The sequence below is a fragment of the Psammomys obesus genome, unplaced genomic scaffold (genome assembly GCF_907164565.1).
Source record: "Psammomys obesus unplaced genomic scaffold, mPsaObe1.curated_primary_1811, whole genome shotgun sequence".
Classification (NCBI taxonomy): Eukaryota; Metazoa; Chordata; class Mammalia; order Rodentia; family Muridae; genus Psammomys; species Psammomys obesus.
The window spans coordinates 1,145,694-1,163,972 of record NW_026594152.1 but is presented as its reverse complement, the minus strand read 5'-3'; the positions used below and the strand labels follow the sequence as shown (position 1 = coordinate 1,163,972).

Here is an 18,279-nt window from a genome sequence, read left to right as displayed (position 1 = left end):
AGGAAGGAAGGAAGGAAGGAAGGAAGGAAGGAAGGAAGGAAGGAAGGGAGGGAGGGAGGAACCAGATACAGGTGCTGGGAACAAAGCTCTGGTTCTGGTTCTCTGGAAGAGCAGCAAGCATCTCTTCCTTTGCACACACATCTTCCTTGGGAGGTTTATTTGGTATTGCTCATTTATGATAGGGATGAAAAAGAACAAATTTTCATGAGTCAGGTGAAATTTGCTGCATGCCCACCATTGCACTCTGTGTGTTGGTTCTCAACCATCTAACAGAGAACCATGAAAATTACAAAGCAGAAGGGCTAAATATGTGTACCAGGGTTTCTGGCCCAGCTAGTTAAGTGGTGGGGAGCTGAGATTAAGCCTGGGTTAATTATCATGTAACATCCCCATTTTTTAATTTTTTTCTTTGGGGGTGGAGGGTTGGTTGACAGGGTCTCAAGGGTTGGTTGACAGGGTCTCACTATGTAACCTTGGCTGGCCTGGAATTCACTATATAGAGCAGGATGGCCTTGAACTCAATGGACATCCTTGTTTCTGCCTCCCAAGTGCTGGGATTAAAGATATGAGCCACCAGGCCAGTACCTACTGTCTTTTTTTTTTTTTTAATTTTCTTATTTGTTTATTTATTTATTTAGAGATAGTCTCACTATATAGCCCTGACTGGCCTGTAACTCGCTATATAGACAAGGCTGGCTTCAAACTCACAGAGATCCACTTGGCTCAGCCTCTATCTCTTGAGTACTGGGACCAAAGGCGTGCGTCACTAGGCCTGGCCAGTACCCACAACACTCTTAAAGTGTACTCTGTATTACCAGAAGTAATACTTGGCCATGGAGTTGCATTCTGATGAGGAATTGAGCTTTGAGAGGGTAACTATTCCCATGAACACAACTAGAATCTATGGAGGTCCCAGGAGAAGGCCATATGCCTCTTCTGTAGCCCATTGTGGTCATGCTGAGCTGCCAGCCTTGCCCCATGGACAGTCTTTAAATCTAGTTAGGGTTCTGTCAGTTTCCACATCCAGAGCTTTGTTGCCATGGGGAGCTTCAAGTGATCTCCTGCCCCCAGAGAGTCTCTAGGAATGACCCATCTATAATTAATACACTAATGACAAATACTAGTAAATGCTGCTGTTCTGTTGAGTCCTGCAGTGTGTAGGATGCTGTAGGCGCACTGTCCGTGTGTCTTTTGTTGTTTGTACTGGGAATGGATCCTAGGGCCTTGTACATGGTAGGTAAACCACCTACCACTAAAGTTACATTCTTTGTTCCCATTGTCTGTACAAGAACATGGGGAGTCAGCCAAGTTAAAGAATAAGGTCTGATACTAATAAAGGTCTGCCTAATAATATAATAAATGTTATAAATACTAATAAAATTCAATTCAAATCTAGGCAGTTAGACTCAAAAGACCCCATTATTTGCTCTTTTTTTTTTCCTATTAAATTTATTTATTTATTTTATGTATCTAAGCTTTCTGTCTACATGTATGTCTGTGTACCATGTATGTCCGAAGTGCCCATGGAGGCCACAAGAGGAGTAGACCTCTTGGAACTGAACTTACAGGTCCAGTGCACTTGCTCTGTGTTTTCATGTGACTTTTTCTTTTCAAAGTTAAAAGAATCCAGGAAGTACATGCAGGTAGGTGAGCTGCTATGTGAGCGCTAGGAATTGAACCTTGGTCCTCTGGAAGAGTAGCCAGTGTTCTTAACCACTGAGCCTCTCATCATTCACTCTTTCTCCATCACGGTGGTTCTGGGCTTCCCTCAGCTCTCCTATCATTTAATGCTCTTTCTGGTGTGAGCATCTGGCTTGTGTTCCACCCCTCAAGTCCATATAAGGTGGAAGGAGAGAATCAGACTGCTCTCTGACTTTCACCATGTGCCCTCTACACATGTGGGGGGGGGGGGGGTGTGGCTCTTTTTCAATGTTAAATTTTTTTCCAATATTTAAAACATTTGTTTTATTGTGTGTGTGCATTTGGTTGTATGTATGTGCACCATGTGTGTGCAGGAGCCTGCTGAGGTCAGAAGAGTCACGGACTTCCTGGAGCTGGCGTTACAGGCAGTTAGAAGCCACCATGTAGCACTCTTTTAAACTCTATTTGGGGTGTGTAGGCCTCAGCCTCCCTTCCAACCACCTAACCCTTATGTGGTAGAAAAAAAGGTTAATGGGGGAGAAAGGGCCCAGACTCCTTTACTTTGCCAAGGGGTTCTTTTTGGGCTCTGTACTAGTCTTTGTCAACCACAGATGCAGCTAGCAGTCTCCGAAGTGTTTCTCAGCATCTGTCTGCTCCAAGCCATCTCTGGTCTCTCCAAACTTCTCTTTCTCTCATATTTATACTCTCAAAAGTCCTAGACCACGCCCCTCTCTGTGCACACATAGAAGGCCGTTACCAGCTGGCAAAAGCCACACTCCAAAAGAGCCAATTAACAGGTGTGGACAAACTATAGCCCACCTAAAATCCCACACTTGGGGTTAAAACAAAAACATTTACATAACATAACTGAGTTTACAAAGAAACCAAAACTTCTGTTACACATGTGGATGCTGGGAACCAAACCCAGGTAGGTCTTCCATAAGAGAAGCAAATGCTCTTAACCACAGGACCGTCTTTCTAGCACCCCCACCCCACCCTCAATTTTTAAATTAGTATATAAGTACATCATTTTTCTCCTTTCCTCCTTCTGCCAACCCCTCATACTCCTCCCCGCCTTTGCGAATTTGTGACCTCTTTTTAATGATTGTTATGCATATATATGTAATATGTTATATACATATGTAATATACATATATATGTAATATATGCATAACAATATAAGTACAATCTGCTGAACCTGTTTATTGCTATTTGTATGTGTATGATTTCAGGGCTGATCAGTTAGTACTGGATAACTAAATAGGGGACACTTCCCTTGGAGAAGACTAATTCTCCTTTCCTCAGCAATGGTTTCCCATTGTTCCTTTTCTAGGGTTTGAATTTTCCCCTTCCACGTTAGCATGTCCATAGGTGTCATTGTTCTTATTTAGACAGCCATATTGTTGAGATAGCATAAGTATAGCTTCCCTGTCATCTCAAGGCAGAGTTCTTGGTCCTCTGGCTCTTAAAATCTCCAAAGTGTTCCTTAAGCCTTGGGTGTTGCGGGTTCGGTTGCAGATATATCTGTTAAGGCCAGTGGTCAGTTGGTCACATTTTGACCAGCTATGGCTTTCTGGAATAGTCTCCATCTGCTGCAAAGAGACGGCGGCGATGACAGAGAAAAGTACACTTATTGTAGGTCTGAGGACAAGTATTTAGAGTGCAGTTAGGAATTACACAGATTTAATAAAGTGGGTTCTTCTCTGAGATTCATGAGCTCATTGGCTACAGGTAGAATCTTTTTTTTTAACATAAAATCTCAGCCTCTTTCTTTACATTCCACAACTGCCTTGAGGAGAGAAAAAAAAAATGAGAAGGCTCATAGAGCATTGGAACCAGTGAGAGAGCTCTAAGCTCATCTGTCTATTGACTGACATAAGTAAAACTCACCTCATTGAAATGGCAGTGGGAGGAAACTTGTGCCCCCTGACCAGGTCCTCTCCACAAACTGAACTTTTGTCTTTTTTTTTCTAGGTGGAGAGTCTTACACAGCCCAGGCTGGCCTCTAATTAGTTTCAGCTTCTGGTCTCCTACCTCTATCTCCCAGTGCTGGGGTTACTGGTGTATTTTGCCACTCCTTGCTAGAACCTTTAAATTGTTGGGGGAGTGTTGTTTGTTTCTCTGTGTGTGTCTTTTTGGTACAGTGTGTGCACACCCCCCCACCCCCCATGAAAAACTAAAGCTTTTCTCTAAGTGCCAGTGGTTTGCAAGAAAAGCAACTGTTTAGTTTGGGAACTTTTTTCCAAATGAATCATTGAGCTTGTGTGCGTGAGTGCGTGTTCTTAATAAGAATAATATACTAGAAAAAGAAAGCTTTGGTGGGTGACCTTGGTAGAAGGAATATTCTAATCTCTGAAATCTGTAGAGGTCCCCAAAGCCAGGGCACACTTTGGAGACCAGCCATCTTGCCCTACTCTCGACACACCTTCAGAAAGCTCAGGCTTCCCTGAACCAGCTGCATCTAGTGAGCACTAACGGAAAGCCCTAGTATTTTTTTTTTTTTTTTTTTTTTTTATGCAACCAAGCATGGAGATGTAGGTCAGGCACTGCTGGCCTGGCAGTTATAGCAACTCTGACTTTGCTCCTGCACCTGCAGCCATGTTCTCAAGACCCATGGGGTAGGGAAGGGATGCTCCCCTCTAAACAGGGATGGGATCTTCAAGGGCTGGTGGGTGGCTGGAGCTGGCTGGATCAAACAGAGGGTCGGAAAAGACCATCTGGAATGTAGGGAGTGAGAAGATGGCTCTGCCCAGGCGTGTCTGCGGCTTCTGTTCAGCTTAGTGTCATCATCGCTGATGGAAGAGACTGGGGAGGTCCCATCCTCCTGCTGAGCTCAGCTGGCTCCCCAGACCTGCACCTGAACCCTCTGCTTGTCTGCTGTTTACAAAGCTGAAGCTGCCGCCCTTTGGGACCCAGCCTGTTTTCATTTCTGCTCTCAGCTGTCTGATCTCCATGGACCTCACCTACACGTTTATGCGTGCCCGTCCCCCACAATGCTGCCCCACTAGGCCCCTCCAGCCTGGCACGTTTTGGCCTTTGTTCTCTGTAGAACTGCCAACTCAGTGCCTGGCACAGGGAGGATTCTTCTAGCCTGAAGCAAACTGCTGTGCTGCCTAGCCACACTTTCCCTGAGACTTTGCTTCTTTCTTTAGCTACATTCTGGGGGCAAAGGTTGGCCCCAGGGATGCTCTTTGTGTATCACCTCTAGTTTTTTGTTGTTTTTATTTATGTTTTTTATTTTAGACTGGGTCTCTCTGTGAAGTCTTTGATGTAGACCATGCTGGCCTTGAACTCACAGAGATCCACTTAACTTCTGCCTCCCAAGTGCTGGGATTAAAGGTTTCCCACCACACCTGTCACCTCTAGTTATCTTAAAGCCCATGCACAGTCTTGGTCCAACATCTTTCCAATGGAGATGTCTTAGGCCTAGACAAAGGACACTCAGGGTACAAGCACAGAGGACTTTGGCCCACTGCTTTGTCCCTAGCTCATCAATGCTCAACATCTGATACAATACAGATTGGATAAATGAAGGCCCAGGAATGAACAGGGCAGCTTGTCTGGACCTTTCAGCAACTAACTCCAGACAGCCCGGCTTACAAAGAGGGCCTCTGCAGATGGTGGTGGGTGATAGGCAGGTGAGATGGAACAGAGCATAATCAATATATTCCTCCTTTATGGTCTTTTAAGATGCCCAGGGAATCAGGGATTGTATTGCGTCTCTGCCTTCTCCAACTTCCAAGCCTAAGAGCGGTTGATACGCAAAAAAAAAGGACATCAAAAGGAAAAACTTTCAGCATGTGGTGGTGCCTGCTTATACTCAGAGCGCTTGAGGCCCAGGAAATAGGATCACTGAAGTTCGAGGTCAGCTCACAAAATGAAATCAACACCAGTCAGAGTCATATAGCAAGACTTTCCAGGGAAGGTACTAGCTGTTGTAAATAAAGCTACAACAGACTGGATGGGAAGTGCCACTCATCTTTAGCTGGAGTCAAAGGCACTCTTTGGGCTGGGACTAACACTAAGGACCGTTTAATTCTGCTGCCATGCCTGTGGAGTAGGTGCAGCTGTTCTTGTGCACTAGAATTCTAGGCTCAGCAGAGGGAAAAGTTTTTGCCCCAGCGGTCAGGAGGCCTGAGACCAGGCTTTGACTTATGTCTGGTGGCCTTTGGGAATGTCGCTGGATTTCAGTGTCTATCTGTTGAGACAAATTGACCTGGACAGGAGCCACACATCATGACACTTAAGATTTCTGAGGAGTCATATGATGCCTCAGCAGATAGTTAGCTGCTCCTGGGCGTCACAGTGGTAGTGTATATATCAGTTGCTCGAACAGCACATCTCTGGAGGGCCCTTCCCTGAGTGTGGCCCAAGGTCTTTGTCAGAGGCACCCTGTAGCTCTGCACAGTAAGGAGCTGAGGAACCTGGGCAGTGGTGGAAGTGGCAGAGGAGGACCTCTTTGGGCACTTGAAGAGTGGAGTGTATTCATATGTAGGGGGTGGAGCAGGAAGGAGGGTGTTCTAGAGACTTGCATCGATTGCTTAATCCTCCAGATCAGTCGCCTTCAGCCTGTGGAATTCCAAACATTTCTGATCAGATAAAGGTAGCTGAAAATACCCAGGACTTGTCCGGACTAGCTGAGGCCATGCTGGGGTGAAGAGGTTAAGGCTACAGTGCTTGAGCAACCTCTGACCACTTGGGAGCTTGCCCTGGCTCCTAGATTGAACTCTTCCCCCGAATTCTTCAGGATGGGGAGCAGAGCCGTTGGGCTTTGAGGTAGAGGAGGGCCCGGCCCTTCACACACTGGGTGCTTGGCCTTTTGGATGCCCCCGAAGGGACCCAGGGCTCAGTTGCCCCAAGTGACTTACTCTCTTCCTCTTCCTAGTAGCCCTTGCAGAATTCCTGTGATGTAATGGCCTTCACTTTGTTTGTTTGTTTGTTTGTTTGTTTGAGGCTTATTTATTTTTATGTGTGTTAGTGTTTTGTCTGCAAGTATGTCTGTGCACCATGCATGTGTTTGCTGCTCTTGGGGGTCGTCAGAGGAGGACGTTGGGGTTGGGTTCTCTGAAACTAGAGTTACCGAGTTTTCTAAAAGGGCAACAAATCCAGCCCCTCCTTCATTTTATAGGTAGGGAAATGCCAGACAGGAGAGTGGATTTACCTCAAGCAACCTAGCAATGGAGCTGTGTTCTTCCACAGCAGCCAGGACTGAGCACCCCCAGGAAAGAGGCCGGGCATGACTGGGGAAGGTGGCAGGAGAGCCTGCTGTGGACTCTGGTTGTTCCAGCACAGTGCAGAGATGCCATTTTTCTATTATTACATATAATCTGGTGGAGCACAGGTACTACAGCTCATGTATGGGAGTTGGTTCTCTCCTTATGTCATGTCATCCTGGGAATCAAATTCAGGTTGACATGTTAGACATGGGCAGCAGGTACCTTTACCTGTTGAGTATTCTCACTGGCCCACAGAAGATGATTATTGGTTTGTTTGCTTATGGGCTTGCTTGTTTTGAGGTAGGGTCTTACTCTGTAGTTTTGGCTGGCCCAGAACTCACTCTATAGACCAGGCTAGTCTCCAGCTCAGGGATCTCCTGCCTCTTCCTCTCAAGTGCTGGGACTAGAGGTATGTGCTCACAGAAGATGTCTTTTCTAGCACTTTCCCATAAGCTTCCCATCCTTCTGCATGAATCTCTGAGGACTTGGTGTCTGGAGGACGCCAGCTTCTTGCCCAGTTGCTTGATATTGCAAGGCCTTCTTGTACTGTTGCCAAAAAAAGATGGGAATGAAGAGGGAGTCAACTGGCCTTTATTCTTTTCAGCACCTTTTTTGAGCCAAACACCAGCCTAGGTCCAGAAACCAGAACTAACGGGCAAATGGAAAAAGTAAGCAGATGGCTTCCCTGAAGATGTGCTCTTTGAGCCTAAGAGTATGCTGGGCTGAGAGACCAGCATGCCAAAAAGCCTGAGGCAGAACAGAATGTGACATGGAGGGAGAGAAGCAGCCTGGCGGGTTGAGGCTCAGGAAACACACACACACACACACACACACACAAAACACAACACACACAATGCATACACACATTGACCCTTGCAGGCCAGGCCATGAGAGGACCCAGACTCAAACTGTGCCTTAGCTAGTAGTGAGCACAGTAGTTGTACCTAACATTTCCTCAGGGTTGACTGTGTGTCATGATTCACATGTGTTATGGTGAGTCCTCATAGCAATCTGAGCTGAGGTAAATTTTTATTCCATTTCATAGATGAGATGTTCAAAACTAAATATCTTAGTCTACTTGCCAGACTTCTGGCTACCTGCGTACTCTGTGCTCTGACATAGTAGTGGGAAGTAATTCAGCCTTGTTCTTATCAGGGAAGCACTTCCAGTTCACATGGGAAGAAATAGTCAGACAGGAAACTGGCCCAGGTCAAGGAAGGCTGGCAGAGCTGCTTCTGCCCACAGGTACCATTCTTGGCAGCTGGAATAGCAAAGATGAGAACAGATCCAAGGCCAGCCTTAGAGAAGCATTTGCTCCCTAAAAGAATGGTTTTCCAGTGCGGCTGCCCAATGTAAAGTGCTCTACACAGAGAAGAGAGACTGCCTCGGACTGACTGTATCCCACTGTCCCATCTACAGGAGGCAAACTCTGTGTGACCATGACAGTCCATCCTTAACTCCACCAGAGAGTTGGTATTGCTGGGGATCTCATGTGAAGGTAGATCAGGTGTTAGAATGTCACTCTTGGGCTGCCGTGATGACTCAGCAATTGAGAGTGCACACTGCCCTCGTGGAGGACCGACATCTGTTCTCAGGACTCATATCAGACAGCTCACAGCCACTATAACTCCAGATCCAGGGGATTCAGTGCCTTTTTCTTTCCTTAGCAGGCATTTTTATGTGCCCTTGCATACATGTGCGCATGCAGGCACATGCATATTCACACAGTTCGCTCTGAGTGTCCTTCTGGCCCGGGCCCCTGGGCTACTAGAGGGCTGTTATCTACTTGAGAGAAGATAGGAAGTCACCATGCTTGAAATGAGATGGCTGAGATGAGAAAAGAGGCCTCACAGAGCAGTGAATTGCTGGGCTCTGGGACCAGGCTGCCAGGGTTCAGCTTCACCTCAGGTATGTGATATGACCTTGAGGACACTGTGCTTCTTTACTCCTGTGTCCTTGTCTGTGACATAAAAGGTGAGAACAGCCCAAAGGATTTTGTTTGCTTGTGTTGTTGAGGGTGTCACGCCGTCCTGGCTGGCCTGGAGCTCGCTATGTAAACCATGCTGTCATTAAACTCATGGCAGCCTGACTCAGTCTCCATTGAGTGCTGGGATTACTACAGGCCCCACCCTCTCTTTTGGCTGTTGTGAGGCCTGGGTGGTTCCTGACACTGAAGGCGCTAGCCTAGTGAATCCTGGTTGCCATGTTACCCGCCCTCTGGGAGCAGGTGGTTGCAGACTCCATTGAGCAGAGAGTGCCTATGATGCTCTCCTGGTGCTCAGCTGAGTGGCCTGTTTCAAAGCTGGACAGATGGAAGGCCTCACTTACTCAGCCAGATACTTCTCGATTCCCCAGCGAGGTGTTATCTCCTCCCTGCACAGCCGCTTCCTGTTCTGAGAAATGCGCACATCTGTCAGGCTCCTCTTCTTAGAACTAATGGTGGGGGAAGGGGAAGGAGAGAAGGGGCTGACAGATGACCGACAGAGTTAGAGGAAGATATGAAAATGTCCCCAAAGATTCCCTAAAGCTCACATGGCCTACACCCTCAGCCAAGAAGCCCTCAAAAGATCGCCTTGCTTCACTGAGCATTTGCACCCCCTAATTTTAACACTGCCCATAACACCAGAGTCAGCTGCCTCTGCTCCCACTCTGCCCTCACTGATCTGCCTGCCCAGGGTGCCCACATCCAGCCTCTGTTCTTCAGAGCAGAGAGCTTGTTCCTCTCACATCACGCAGGTCAGCAACTCCCCCAGGAATGCCAAGGGAAGTGGATTCCAGTCACAAGCCTCACTCCTTCTGAGCTGCTGCCTACACTCCTGCCAAGAGAGAGATAAGGCCTCTGTGTGCCACCACCCCGCTGCCTCCTAGGGATCTCCTAACAAAGGCCTTGTTTATCTACTCAGCTGGCATTTATCAGCTTTTCTCTGGGAGAAACTGAGGCTAGGAGCAGAAAGGTGACTGCAGGTGATTCACAACCTACCCATACAGGGCCGTGCCAAGGCCAGGGGAAGGCATACTGCTACCGTTTCTGGCACAGAGTCACTTGTAGGAGCCCCTTCCTCTTCTCCACCCACATCTTTCCTGAAATAACCGAACAGGAAGGAAGTGGTGGGCACAGACCTGGTGGCTTTCCAGAGTCACCCAGGAGGAAGGAAGCACCGTCTGGCACAGGAGCTTGCTTGTTGCTCACTGCAGCCAGGATGGAAGGCTTTCACTTTCCCCTGGTTATTCGTCACATCCTTTCCTGCGGCACTTCTCTACTGGCTGTGTAGGACTCATTCATTTGACTGATAGTCTTAGACCACCTTACTCTCTTTGAAGGACCCAGAGCCTGGCCCTGGCACTGGCCCTGGCTCTGGATCTGGCTCTGGCCTACAATGTGGGTTTTGCTGCCTGACACATTGGACTTGAACTGCCTTACCTACTTTGGCAAGGTGTCTTAATGGCTCTGAGCACCAGTGTACTTGAGCTCAGAATTTGAACCTCTTTCCTTCACAGAGGTACATGAACATGGCCCATTATCAGGGCAGAAGAAGATCTGTTCTTTGGAAACTGAGCAGAAGAACTCAGCCTAATTGTTGCTATAGATCTGTAGGCCCAGTAGGCAGCGGTGGTACCCAGTGACAGTATGTGGGAACAGCTGATGAGCTGACTTATAAAAACAGTAAATCAGAGCACCTCACAAGGTGGCTCTGAAGAAAAGTGCCAGCTGCTGCCACTACAAGGGCTCAAGACCCCATCTCTTAGACAGAAAGTGAACAGTGCAGATGGTGTACCGGTCAGTGGTAAAGCACTTGCCTCACTTATGCGAAGCTCCGGGTCAGTCCTCAGTACTGCAGCCAGCTGTCACAGATGATTTTATTCTTACTGTTTAACAAGTGAGGACACTGGAGACCAGAGACATGGAATAACTTGCTCATAGTCACACTTGGGGAAGAAGCATGGAGAGAGGTGAGAGAGGGGAGGAAAGGGAAGACAGGTCCCATTCAGGTTGGGTGTGTACTCAGTCTCTGGGTTCCTTCCCTCCAGACATCATGTCACAGTGATGTCTTCGGTGTTGTAGTTAGTTGTAGAGAGAAGTTGACTCTTCCAGTTAGCCACCTGTTTAAAGTCAGTCTATTCTATATCTGATTAAGTGAGCTAGGTTTCAAAGTCTAGGTTAGGCTTGGTCCTGCTTGCATTGAACCCCAAGACTGATAGGGGAGACCAGCACGGAGATGGTGGCTTCCCTTCTCCATCCTGTTAAGGGTCTTTGTAATGTTAGAGCCTCTGGTGGAGCCTGATTTTTTTTCCTTGGTGCTAGGCATAAGCTCCACGACATCAAGTATTTGCCAGGCAAGTGCTCTGTCACTGAGCAATATCCAAGGCCCTAGGAGCATGGCTCTTTTGCACCTAAGGCATTTGAATCTTCTATGGCTGCAACAGGATCATCATTGAGGCATTGACATAAACCTCAGAGATTTTCCTGTCTTCAAGGTCCCAAGATCTATCGTATTATCTTACTGTTTTTTGTGATGCTTTCTTTTCTTGGCTGTTTTCCTTTTTCTTTTTTATATTACATGTATGGGTGTTTTGCGCGAATGTATGATTGTACACCACATGCATGTAGTACCAACAGAGGCCAGAAGGGAGCATCAGATCCCCTGGAACTAGAGTTACCTTACATATGGTTGTGAGCTATTATATGGCTGCTAGGAATCAAACCCATGTCCTTTGTAAGAGCAGCCAATGCTCTTAACCACTGAGCCATCTCTGCAGCCCCACCTCATTCCTTTTTCTTTCAAACCTTCCCTCAAGAATCTCTTTAGACATTTTTGTGCAAAGTCCCTTCCCATGAAATTAGAATATCCTAGTGAAGCATTTTTTATGCACTTGTATGTAGCCATAAACAATTGGAATATATAAGAATTTTTTATAGTGTCCCTTTGGAGGTAATCTCACTACTGCTAAGAATGTGCTAGAGCATAAACATGTCCTGGAAGTCCTGTGGGAGGTTTTGCCTGTCTTCAGGCCTGTCTTCATGGTTGGTGCTTCGTGAACATTAGGGATGTAACTGAAAGTGCAGAGAATCCGGAAACACACGAGAGATGTTCATTGCAGAGTTGGGGGAAAGCGAACAGGGAGGAGCGGGCTCCACAGTGGGGTCTCATGGGCTGGTTTAGGAAGAAAGGTGTGAGTAAGGAGTGAAGACTTTAGAACGTGAGCCCTTCGGTGGGTATGGCCATGACTACTTTAAGCCGTTTGGTGTTGGAAGAAAACACTTTTAAAGGAGTCCTAGCTGGACTTCTAGAGTGAAAGGTAGAAAAACTGGAGTCTTAGTCTAGGTTCTTCTCCAAACCTGCTGTGTTGACTCTCCAAATTCGGTCTGCTTGGGTTGGAGTCCATAACTGTTGTGGAGGTCATTGGCCATTGTGTCCCCAGCCACCCTAAAACTCCCACATGTATCTCCAAGGCAGCAGTCAGCTCCAAAGGGAACCTTCTCTTACTTAGCTCTAGTCGAAGCTGAGTCCAGCACACCCTCAGGCCTAGGTTTCCTGGGAACACCCATGACTTTGGTCCCCTGCCCACTGTGTAGTAAAATCAGTGGGAGCCCGAGGAGCAGTGGGGACTTATCTCTGCTTTTCCAGACCTGGGAGCTCAGTAGTCCTGTTTATTTACCCAGAGCAGCCGCCCGCTGAGAAAATGGCTGTTTCCAAGTGTGCCGTGTGAACCTGGGCTAAATATACCCACACCACAGCCTCTCCTGCCCTCACCCCCAGGAACAGCACGGCCCATTCTGCTCAACTCTCTGCAAAAGCCACTGCCAGGACTCGCGCCCTTGAAAGCCCTGCTCACCCCCACCCCTCCAGAAGGAGCTCTGAGCAAGATCACCCTGGCCAAGAATGTAGCATAAGAACAGAGACGGGAGTGGTCAGTATCTTGTTCTCTGTGTCCCCTCCACCCTGGAATGACTGTTCCTGGACAGTGAACGCTTTGTGCCTTCATGGGGACAGGGCCTGTTTACTCCAGCCCAGCCCCAGAGCCGAAAATTTCCTGTGGCTGTCAGCCCTCTACTTCAGGAAAGTTCCAGTGTGGGAGCCGGGCTCTCAGTTTTGGCTACCACCCCAGCGTCCCTGATTCCTTGTGGCCTCTTGAGATAACCAAGACTTCTAGCTGTGGCTTCTTTTCTCCTGTCCTTCCCACAGCCCAGGACTTTATTTACACATCTTTTTGTTGCTTTACCCAGGCCTGCTTAACTGGCTGGCCTCAGACTCCTATGTATCTGAGGGTGACCTTGAACTTCTAATCTTCATGCCTCCATCTCCCTCATACTGGGGTTATAGGAATGCACCACCATACCAATTTTATGCAGGGTACCAGGGACCCAAGGCTTCATGCATGCTGGCTGGACACTTTACCAACTGTGCTACATCCTCTGTCTTAAGAGCTCTCTTGCCAGGCATGGTGGCGCACACCTGTAATTCCATCACTTAGGGAGGCAGAGGCAGGTGGATCTCTGTGAATTTAAGGTCAGCCTAGTCTATAAAGGGAATCCAGGACAGCCAAGGCTACACAGAAACCCTGTCAACAAAAACAAGACCAAAAAAAAATCTCTTCTCAGTATAGAGGCTGGCCAGGATGGACAAGACAAGAACAGACAGCCACTGCTTTCTGTCCAGGTCCTGGGCTCCCCTCAGGTCTGTCACCACTGTTCCTTGCCCCAAAACCATGTGGCACTGCAACAAGACAGTTCTCCCTGTCCAATAGATGGAACCGGAGCAGCAGTCACTCTGATTTTGCTAAAGATAAACCTTAAGGCCTCATACATGCCACGTGTTCTGTAGGACCCAGCAGCCCTGCACCTCTCCCCGGTGAGGCAGGCAGTCCCTGCAGTCTGGTGCTAGCTCTGCTATCTGTTAGTTAATGTGTTCCACTCCTTAAGCCTCAGGCATCTCACCTCTGCTGGGAAATGAGACTCTAGCCTACCTCTGAGGGCCCAAAGGAAAGATGGAGCAATTCCTGGGGCCTAGTAGACGTGCAATGTATTTGTTCTCCTTCTATGCAGTCCTGTTGCTTAACTTCCCGGTGATGAGTTCAGAAATATGTCATCAGACCACTAGAGGGCAGCATAAGAGATTATGATGCAGCACAGAGAAGCAGCAAAACAAGAAAGGGTTGAGGGCTCCTACCAGCCTAACTCACCCATCTATGTGTAGCGAGCATCTTGTAAGCAGCGGGACACTCAAATAAATAACAGTGCCACACACAACACAGCATTGTGTTCATTGTTCAGTCCTTTTCTGAGGCAGGTTCTCACCAAGTGGGCTAGGCTGGCATCAACCTCATAGAGACCTACCTGCCTCTGCCTCCTGAGTACTGGGGTTAAAGGTGTGTGCCCAGCTGTGCCTCACTGCTATGCATTCAGTATTATATGACCGGCAGCCCAGTAGGCTTGTTTCACCAGCATCACAAACACATGAGGAACTTGTCTCATTGAAAGAGCTGAAACCTTACAGGCTCCATTTTAATGTTATAGAACTTTGTGCACAGTTGTGTGTGTGTGTGTGTGTGTGTGTGTGTGTGTGTGTGTGTGTGTGTTAGGCAACACCTGACAGTTTATGGCACATCAGCTTTGTGCCAGACCCTATTCTAAGCTTAAGGCAGGACCTCAGCTCTCGCCTAGTCATATCAGGTACAGAAGGCAAATTACAGCAAAACATGATGTCTGCTGTGGTCCTGTGAAGTGCTGAGGAGATAGGGGTGTGGCCACCTATAACCCCAGTGCTCCCAATACTCAGGAGGCTGAGGTAGGAGGGTTGAAAATGCAAGGCTAGCCTTTGTCTCTGGAAAAGGGGTGGAAGAGGAGAGGAGAGAAGAAAGAAGGTAGTATGCTGAGAAGACGACCTACAGCAAGGTTAGGGGTGGGCACAAGTGTTGGGTGCTCCAGACAGTGCAGCCAACAGGATCCGCAAAGAGACCATAGAGCCAGAGTAGGGGCCAGAGAGACTCCCGGGACTGCAGCTGTGACAGGGAGGCAGACAGCTCTGGTGTGAGGACACTTTGGGAAGATGGAGAGTTTGGAGAACTGGATGCATTGTGGTCAAAGAGGACTTTCCATCTGCCTGCTGCTTCCAGTTCTTTTCTTTGAGTGGATGGGAACTTTGCTATAAGGGCCCATGGCTTATGCTGCCTCTCCAACAGCATCATAAAGACCATATTGATCTTTTCGGGTCAATCTGCTCAGAGCTTGTGCCATCCTGCTGCTAGGCACCAGGATGCAAAATTTCCCTGCTGAGCATGGGGGTAGCTGCTAGAGCGCAGGACTGCTTGCAGTGTGCAGCAATCTGGTCAGTGTTTTTAAGCAATCTTCTCTGCAGAGCATGGCCTAGGGGTGCATGGTACTGCTGAGGGATATCAGTGAAGAAGAAATGAACCAGGCTGCATCTTGAGGGATCATACTGGGAGGTGGGGCCCAGAGCCACCTGAAGATGGAAGGCCTGTCAGGGAGCCTCCACTTGGCCAGTTGGGACCAGATGGAGACTAACGTAACCCCATAGTAGCAATGCCCTAGGCTCTAAAGTCAACATTCAGTTTCTCATTCCACAAACACAAGGCAAACACTTATTTCTAGGAGCCAAGTACCAAGTGTGGATTCTGGTTCTATCATTGACCAAGTAGGTGACCTTAGTTGGATTCCTTTCCTCCCAGAGCCTGAGGAAGACAGCCCGTTGCAGCTGGTGGCTGCACAACTCTGACTTCCATGTGCTGGTTGTGCCACTGAAACACTTGCTCCTCTGATAACTGAACTTCATGACAGAGAGCTGTTGGCTTACCTCCTCCTGGGCCTGGACTGACAGCCCTGGGTTGGGGACAGGAATGGTCCCCCAGTCTGAAAGTCCTAAGACCACTGGCTGAGTACCCCAGTGGAATTGCTCTGAGAACCTCGCCTCTCTGTGGTCTAGCAATGGACAACCCAAGGGTCTGGCATTCCTCTTGGACTCCAGTCAGCCTCTAGGGATATGTTATACCGCACAACCTGCCCCATCCCACCTCCTGTACCCCACTGTGTCTTAGTAGTCCCTGCTGGTGTCTATTGCCTCTTGAGGCAAAATGCACTCTCTCTGCCCCTGTGTTCTCAGTAGCACATTAGGTTGGTCTTCCCTAGCTGGGGTTTAGAGGAGCAGCCTTTAACCTTTTCTCTGGCCATGGTGGGCACTAGTGCCATGGTTTTACAAGGCGATTACATAGAAGTGCTCTTTTCTCCTACCCATTCAGTACAAGGATTCACAGTGTTTCTCTTTGCTTCTCCGTCCCTACAGGACACTTTTGTGGAACTCTACGGGAACAATGCAGCAGCCGAGAGCCGAAAAGGCCAGGAGCGTTTCAACCGCTGGTTCCTGACAGGCATGACTGTGGCTGGTGTGGTTCTGCTGGGCTCACTCTTCAGTCGGAAGTGACCAGACAATGACCACCCACTCGCCTGTCACCCTGCCCCCCACCACAACTCTGTCTTCAGCCACCATTGCTACCAGGAGAACCACTACATGCAACTCACACCCCTTCTCCTATCACAGGGTTGGGCCTAGACCGAGTCCCCTGCAGTTAGCTTTCTAGAACCCACCACGCTTCTGTGAGAGCCACCTTCCCCCACATCTCAATTCCCTTGGCCTCAAAATTCACAAGGTTTTCCCCCAAATCGGCCCCTTGGAGGCTGGCAGGAGCGGGAAGGGTTGTGCTAAAGGGAGAAGGGCCTGCCTTGTTGGTGGGACCCTTGTTCCCCGGAGGTTCCTGGGAATGCTTTTCTGGCAGGGAGCCAGAGAGCTTTCTAAACCTCTTCCCCAGAAAGAGACTAGATTGCCTTGGTTTTGATGTGTGTGGCCTCAGAATTGACCATTTCCTGTCCTACTGTGTCCCTGGGCGGCCCTCCTCCAACCCCCTCCCACCCCTTTTTCCTATCTCCACTCCCCAAGAGCCATTGAGAGGTCCCTTTTGACTAATTAGAAATTCAGGCTGCTTGGGATAAAGAGACAAGGACCAGAACCTCCCAGCCTGTGGCCTGGCCAAAGCCCTGACTCCTGGTCTGAATGTTCTCCTGAGGCCTCTGGCTAGAGGCTAGCCCCACTAGAAGGAGGGACTTAGCTGCAGAAAGTCCTTCGTGCTAGAGCTAGAGTGGCTCTTGCAGCTTAGCACCGCCCTTCTTTACCCCTCCCCTGGCTCCATGACCATGACTAAGGGACCAACTGGACCCAAGATAGGTGCCCCAGAGCTGTCCAATGACTTTAGCTGCCTCACTTCCTGCAAGATCAGCCTATGGCATCTTTGCCTTGGGTGTTGGCCACAGGGTCTGGGGACTCTGGCTCAGCCCTGAAGTGAAGGGAAGCTCTACAGAGCAGCAGTGGGAGCCCTGGGGCCTTCCCTACCTCAGGCAGGAAGGGCAAGAAGGAGAGCCTGGTGCACAGGTGAGGAGGACTGCAAGGGCCTGCCCTACCCAGTCTCTGTGCCCTGACCCCATCCAGCCTGGGCAGCAGGGCTGCCAGGGTCACCGTGGCCTGGCCAGGAGCCCTTCAGGCCTCTCTCTCCTCTGCTCCACCCTTGGCCTGTCTCATCCTTAGGGGTCCCAGCTCAGCTCTGGCTACCCCGGGCTCTCTGCTGTACATATTCGAGACTAGTTTTTATTCCTTGTGAAGATGATATACTATTTTTGTTAAGCGTGTCTGTATTTATGTGTGAGGAGCTGCTGGCTTGCTGTGCGCGTGCACGTGGAGAGCTGGTGCCCAGAGACTGACAGCCTGATGCTCCCTCCCTGCCCTTGCCCGGGGAAGCCCAAGGGGGTCCTGGCTTCTGAGGGGCACCTGGCCCTCCCCTCCCTCACCCTACACTTGTTCCAGCTCTTTGAAATAGTTTGTGTGAAGGTGAAAGTGCAGTTCAGTAATAAACGGTGTCAATTCTGTGGACCACAGCCTTGGCTTTGCGCCGTGCGGGCGAGGGAGAAGTTGTTGGGTCCTGTTGCTCTGGGGATGGGTGGCCCCAAACGTCTTTCTGTTCTTTGCATTCTGTACATTAGTGGCAGTAGGCACATTACTTGAGCACCCTGGGGAGCTGACAGTTACATAATCACTGGGCAAGTGTGTACCGAGTCCTGCTGCAGCACAGACCTGCCTTCTTGAGACTAGTAGAGAAGAAAGGTGTGGAAGTGGGGTGCTGGCTGGCTAAGGGCTTCCATGAGAAAGCCACTATCTTCTGGCAAGACATGAGAGACTTGAGAGTAGATAAAGTGACCATATTTGCAGTAACATTTTTAAGATAGGTCTCAGAGTTTCACATGAATCAGAAATGGCTCTAAAAAAGATGACACGTGCTGGAGAGGTGGCTCAGGCTGAGAGCTTGCTGCATAGTCCTGAGGACCAGAAGTTGGATCCTAACACTGCTTAATAAGCCGAGT

General features: G+C 48.9%; 1 protein-coding gene across 8 annotated transcripts in view; it reads left to right on the top strand.

Moving 5' to 3' along the window:
- The window catches only part of Bcl2l1 (BCL2 like 1), a 49,371-nt gene extending 31,580 nt beyond the window's left edge, over positions 1-17,791 (top strand). For all 8 annotated transcript variants that reach the window (XM_055617972.1, XM_055617974.1, XM_055617978.1 and 5 more), the window contains exon 3: positions 16,157-17,791. In XM_055617972.1, coding sequence (XP_055473947.1) covers positions 16,157-16,294 — 138 coding nt within the window. In that variant the 3' untranslated portion in view covers positions 16,295-17,791. The remainder of the gene's footprint in view (positions 1-16,156) is intronic.
- Positions 17,792-18,279: the final 488 nt, after the last annotated feature.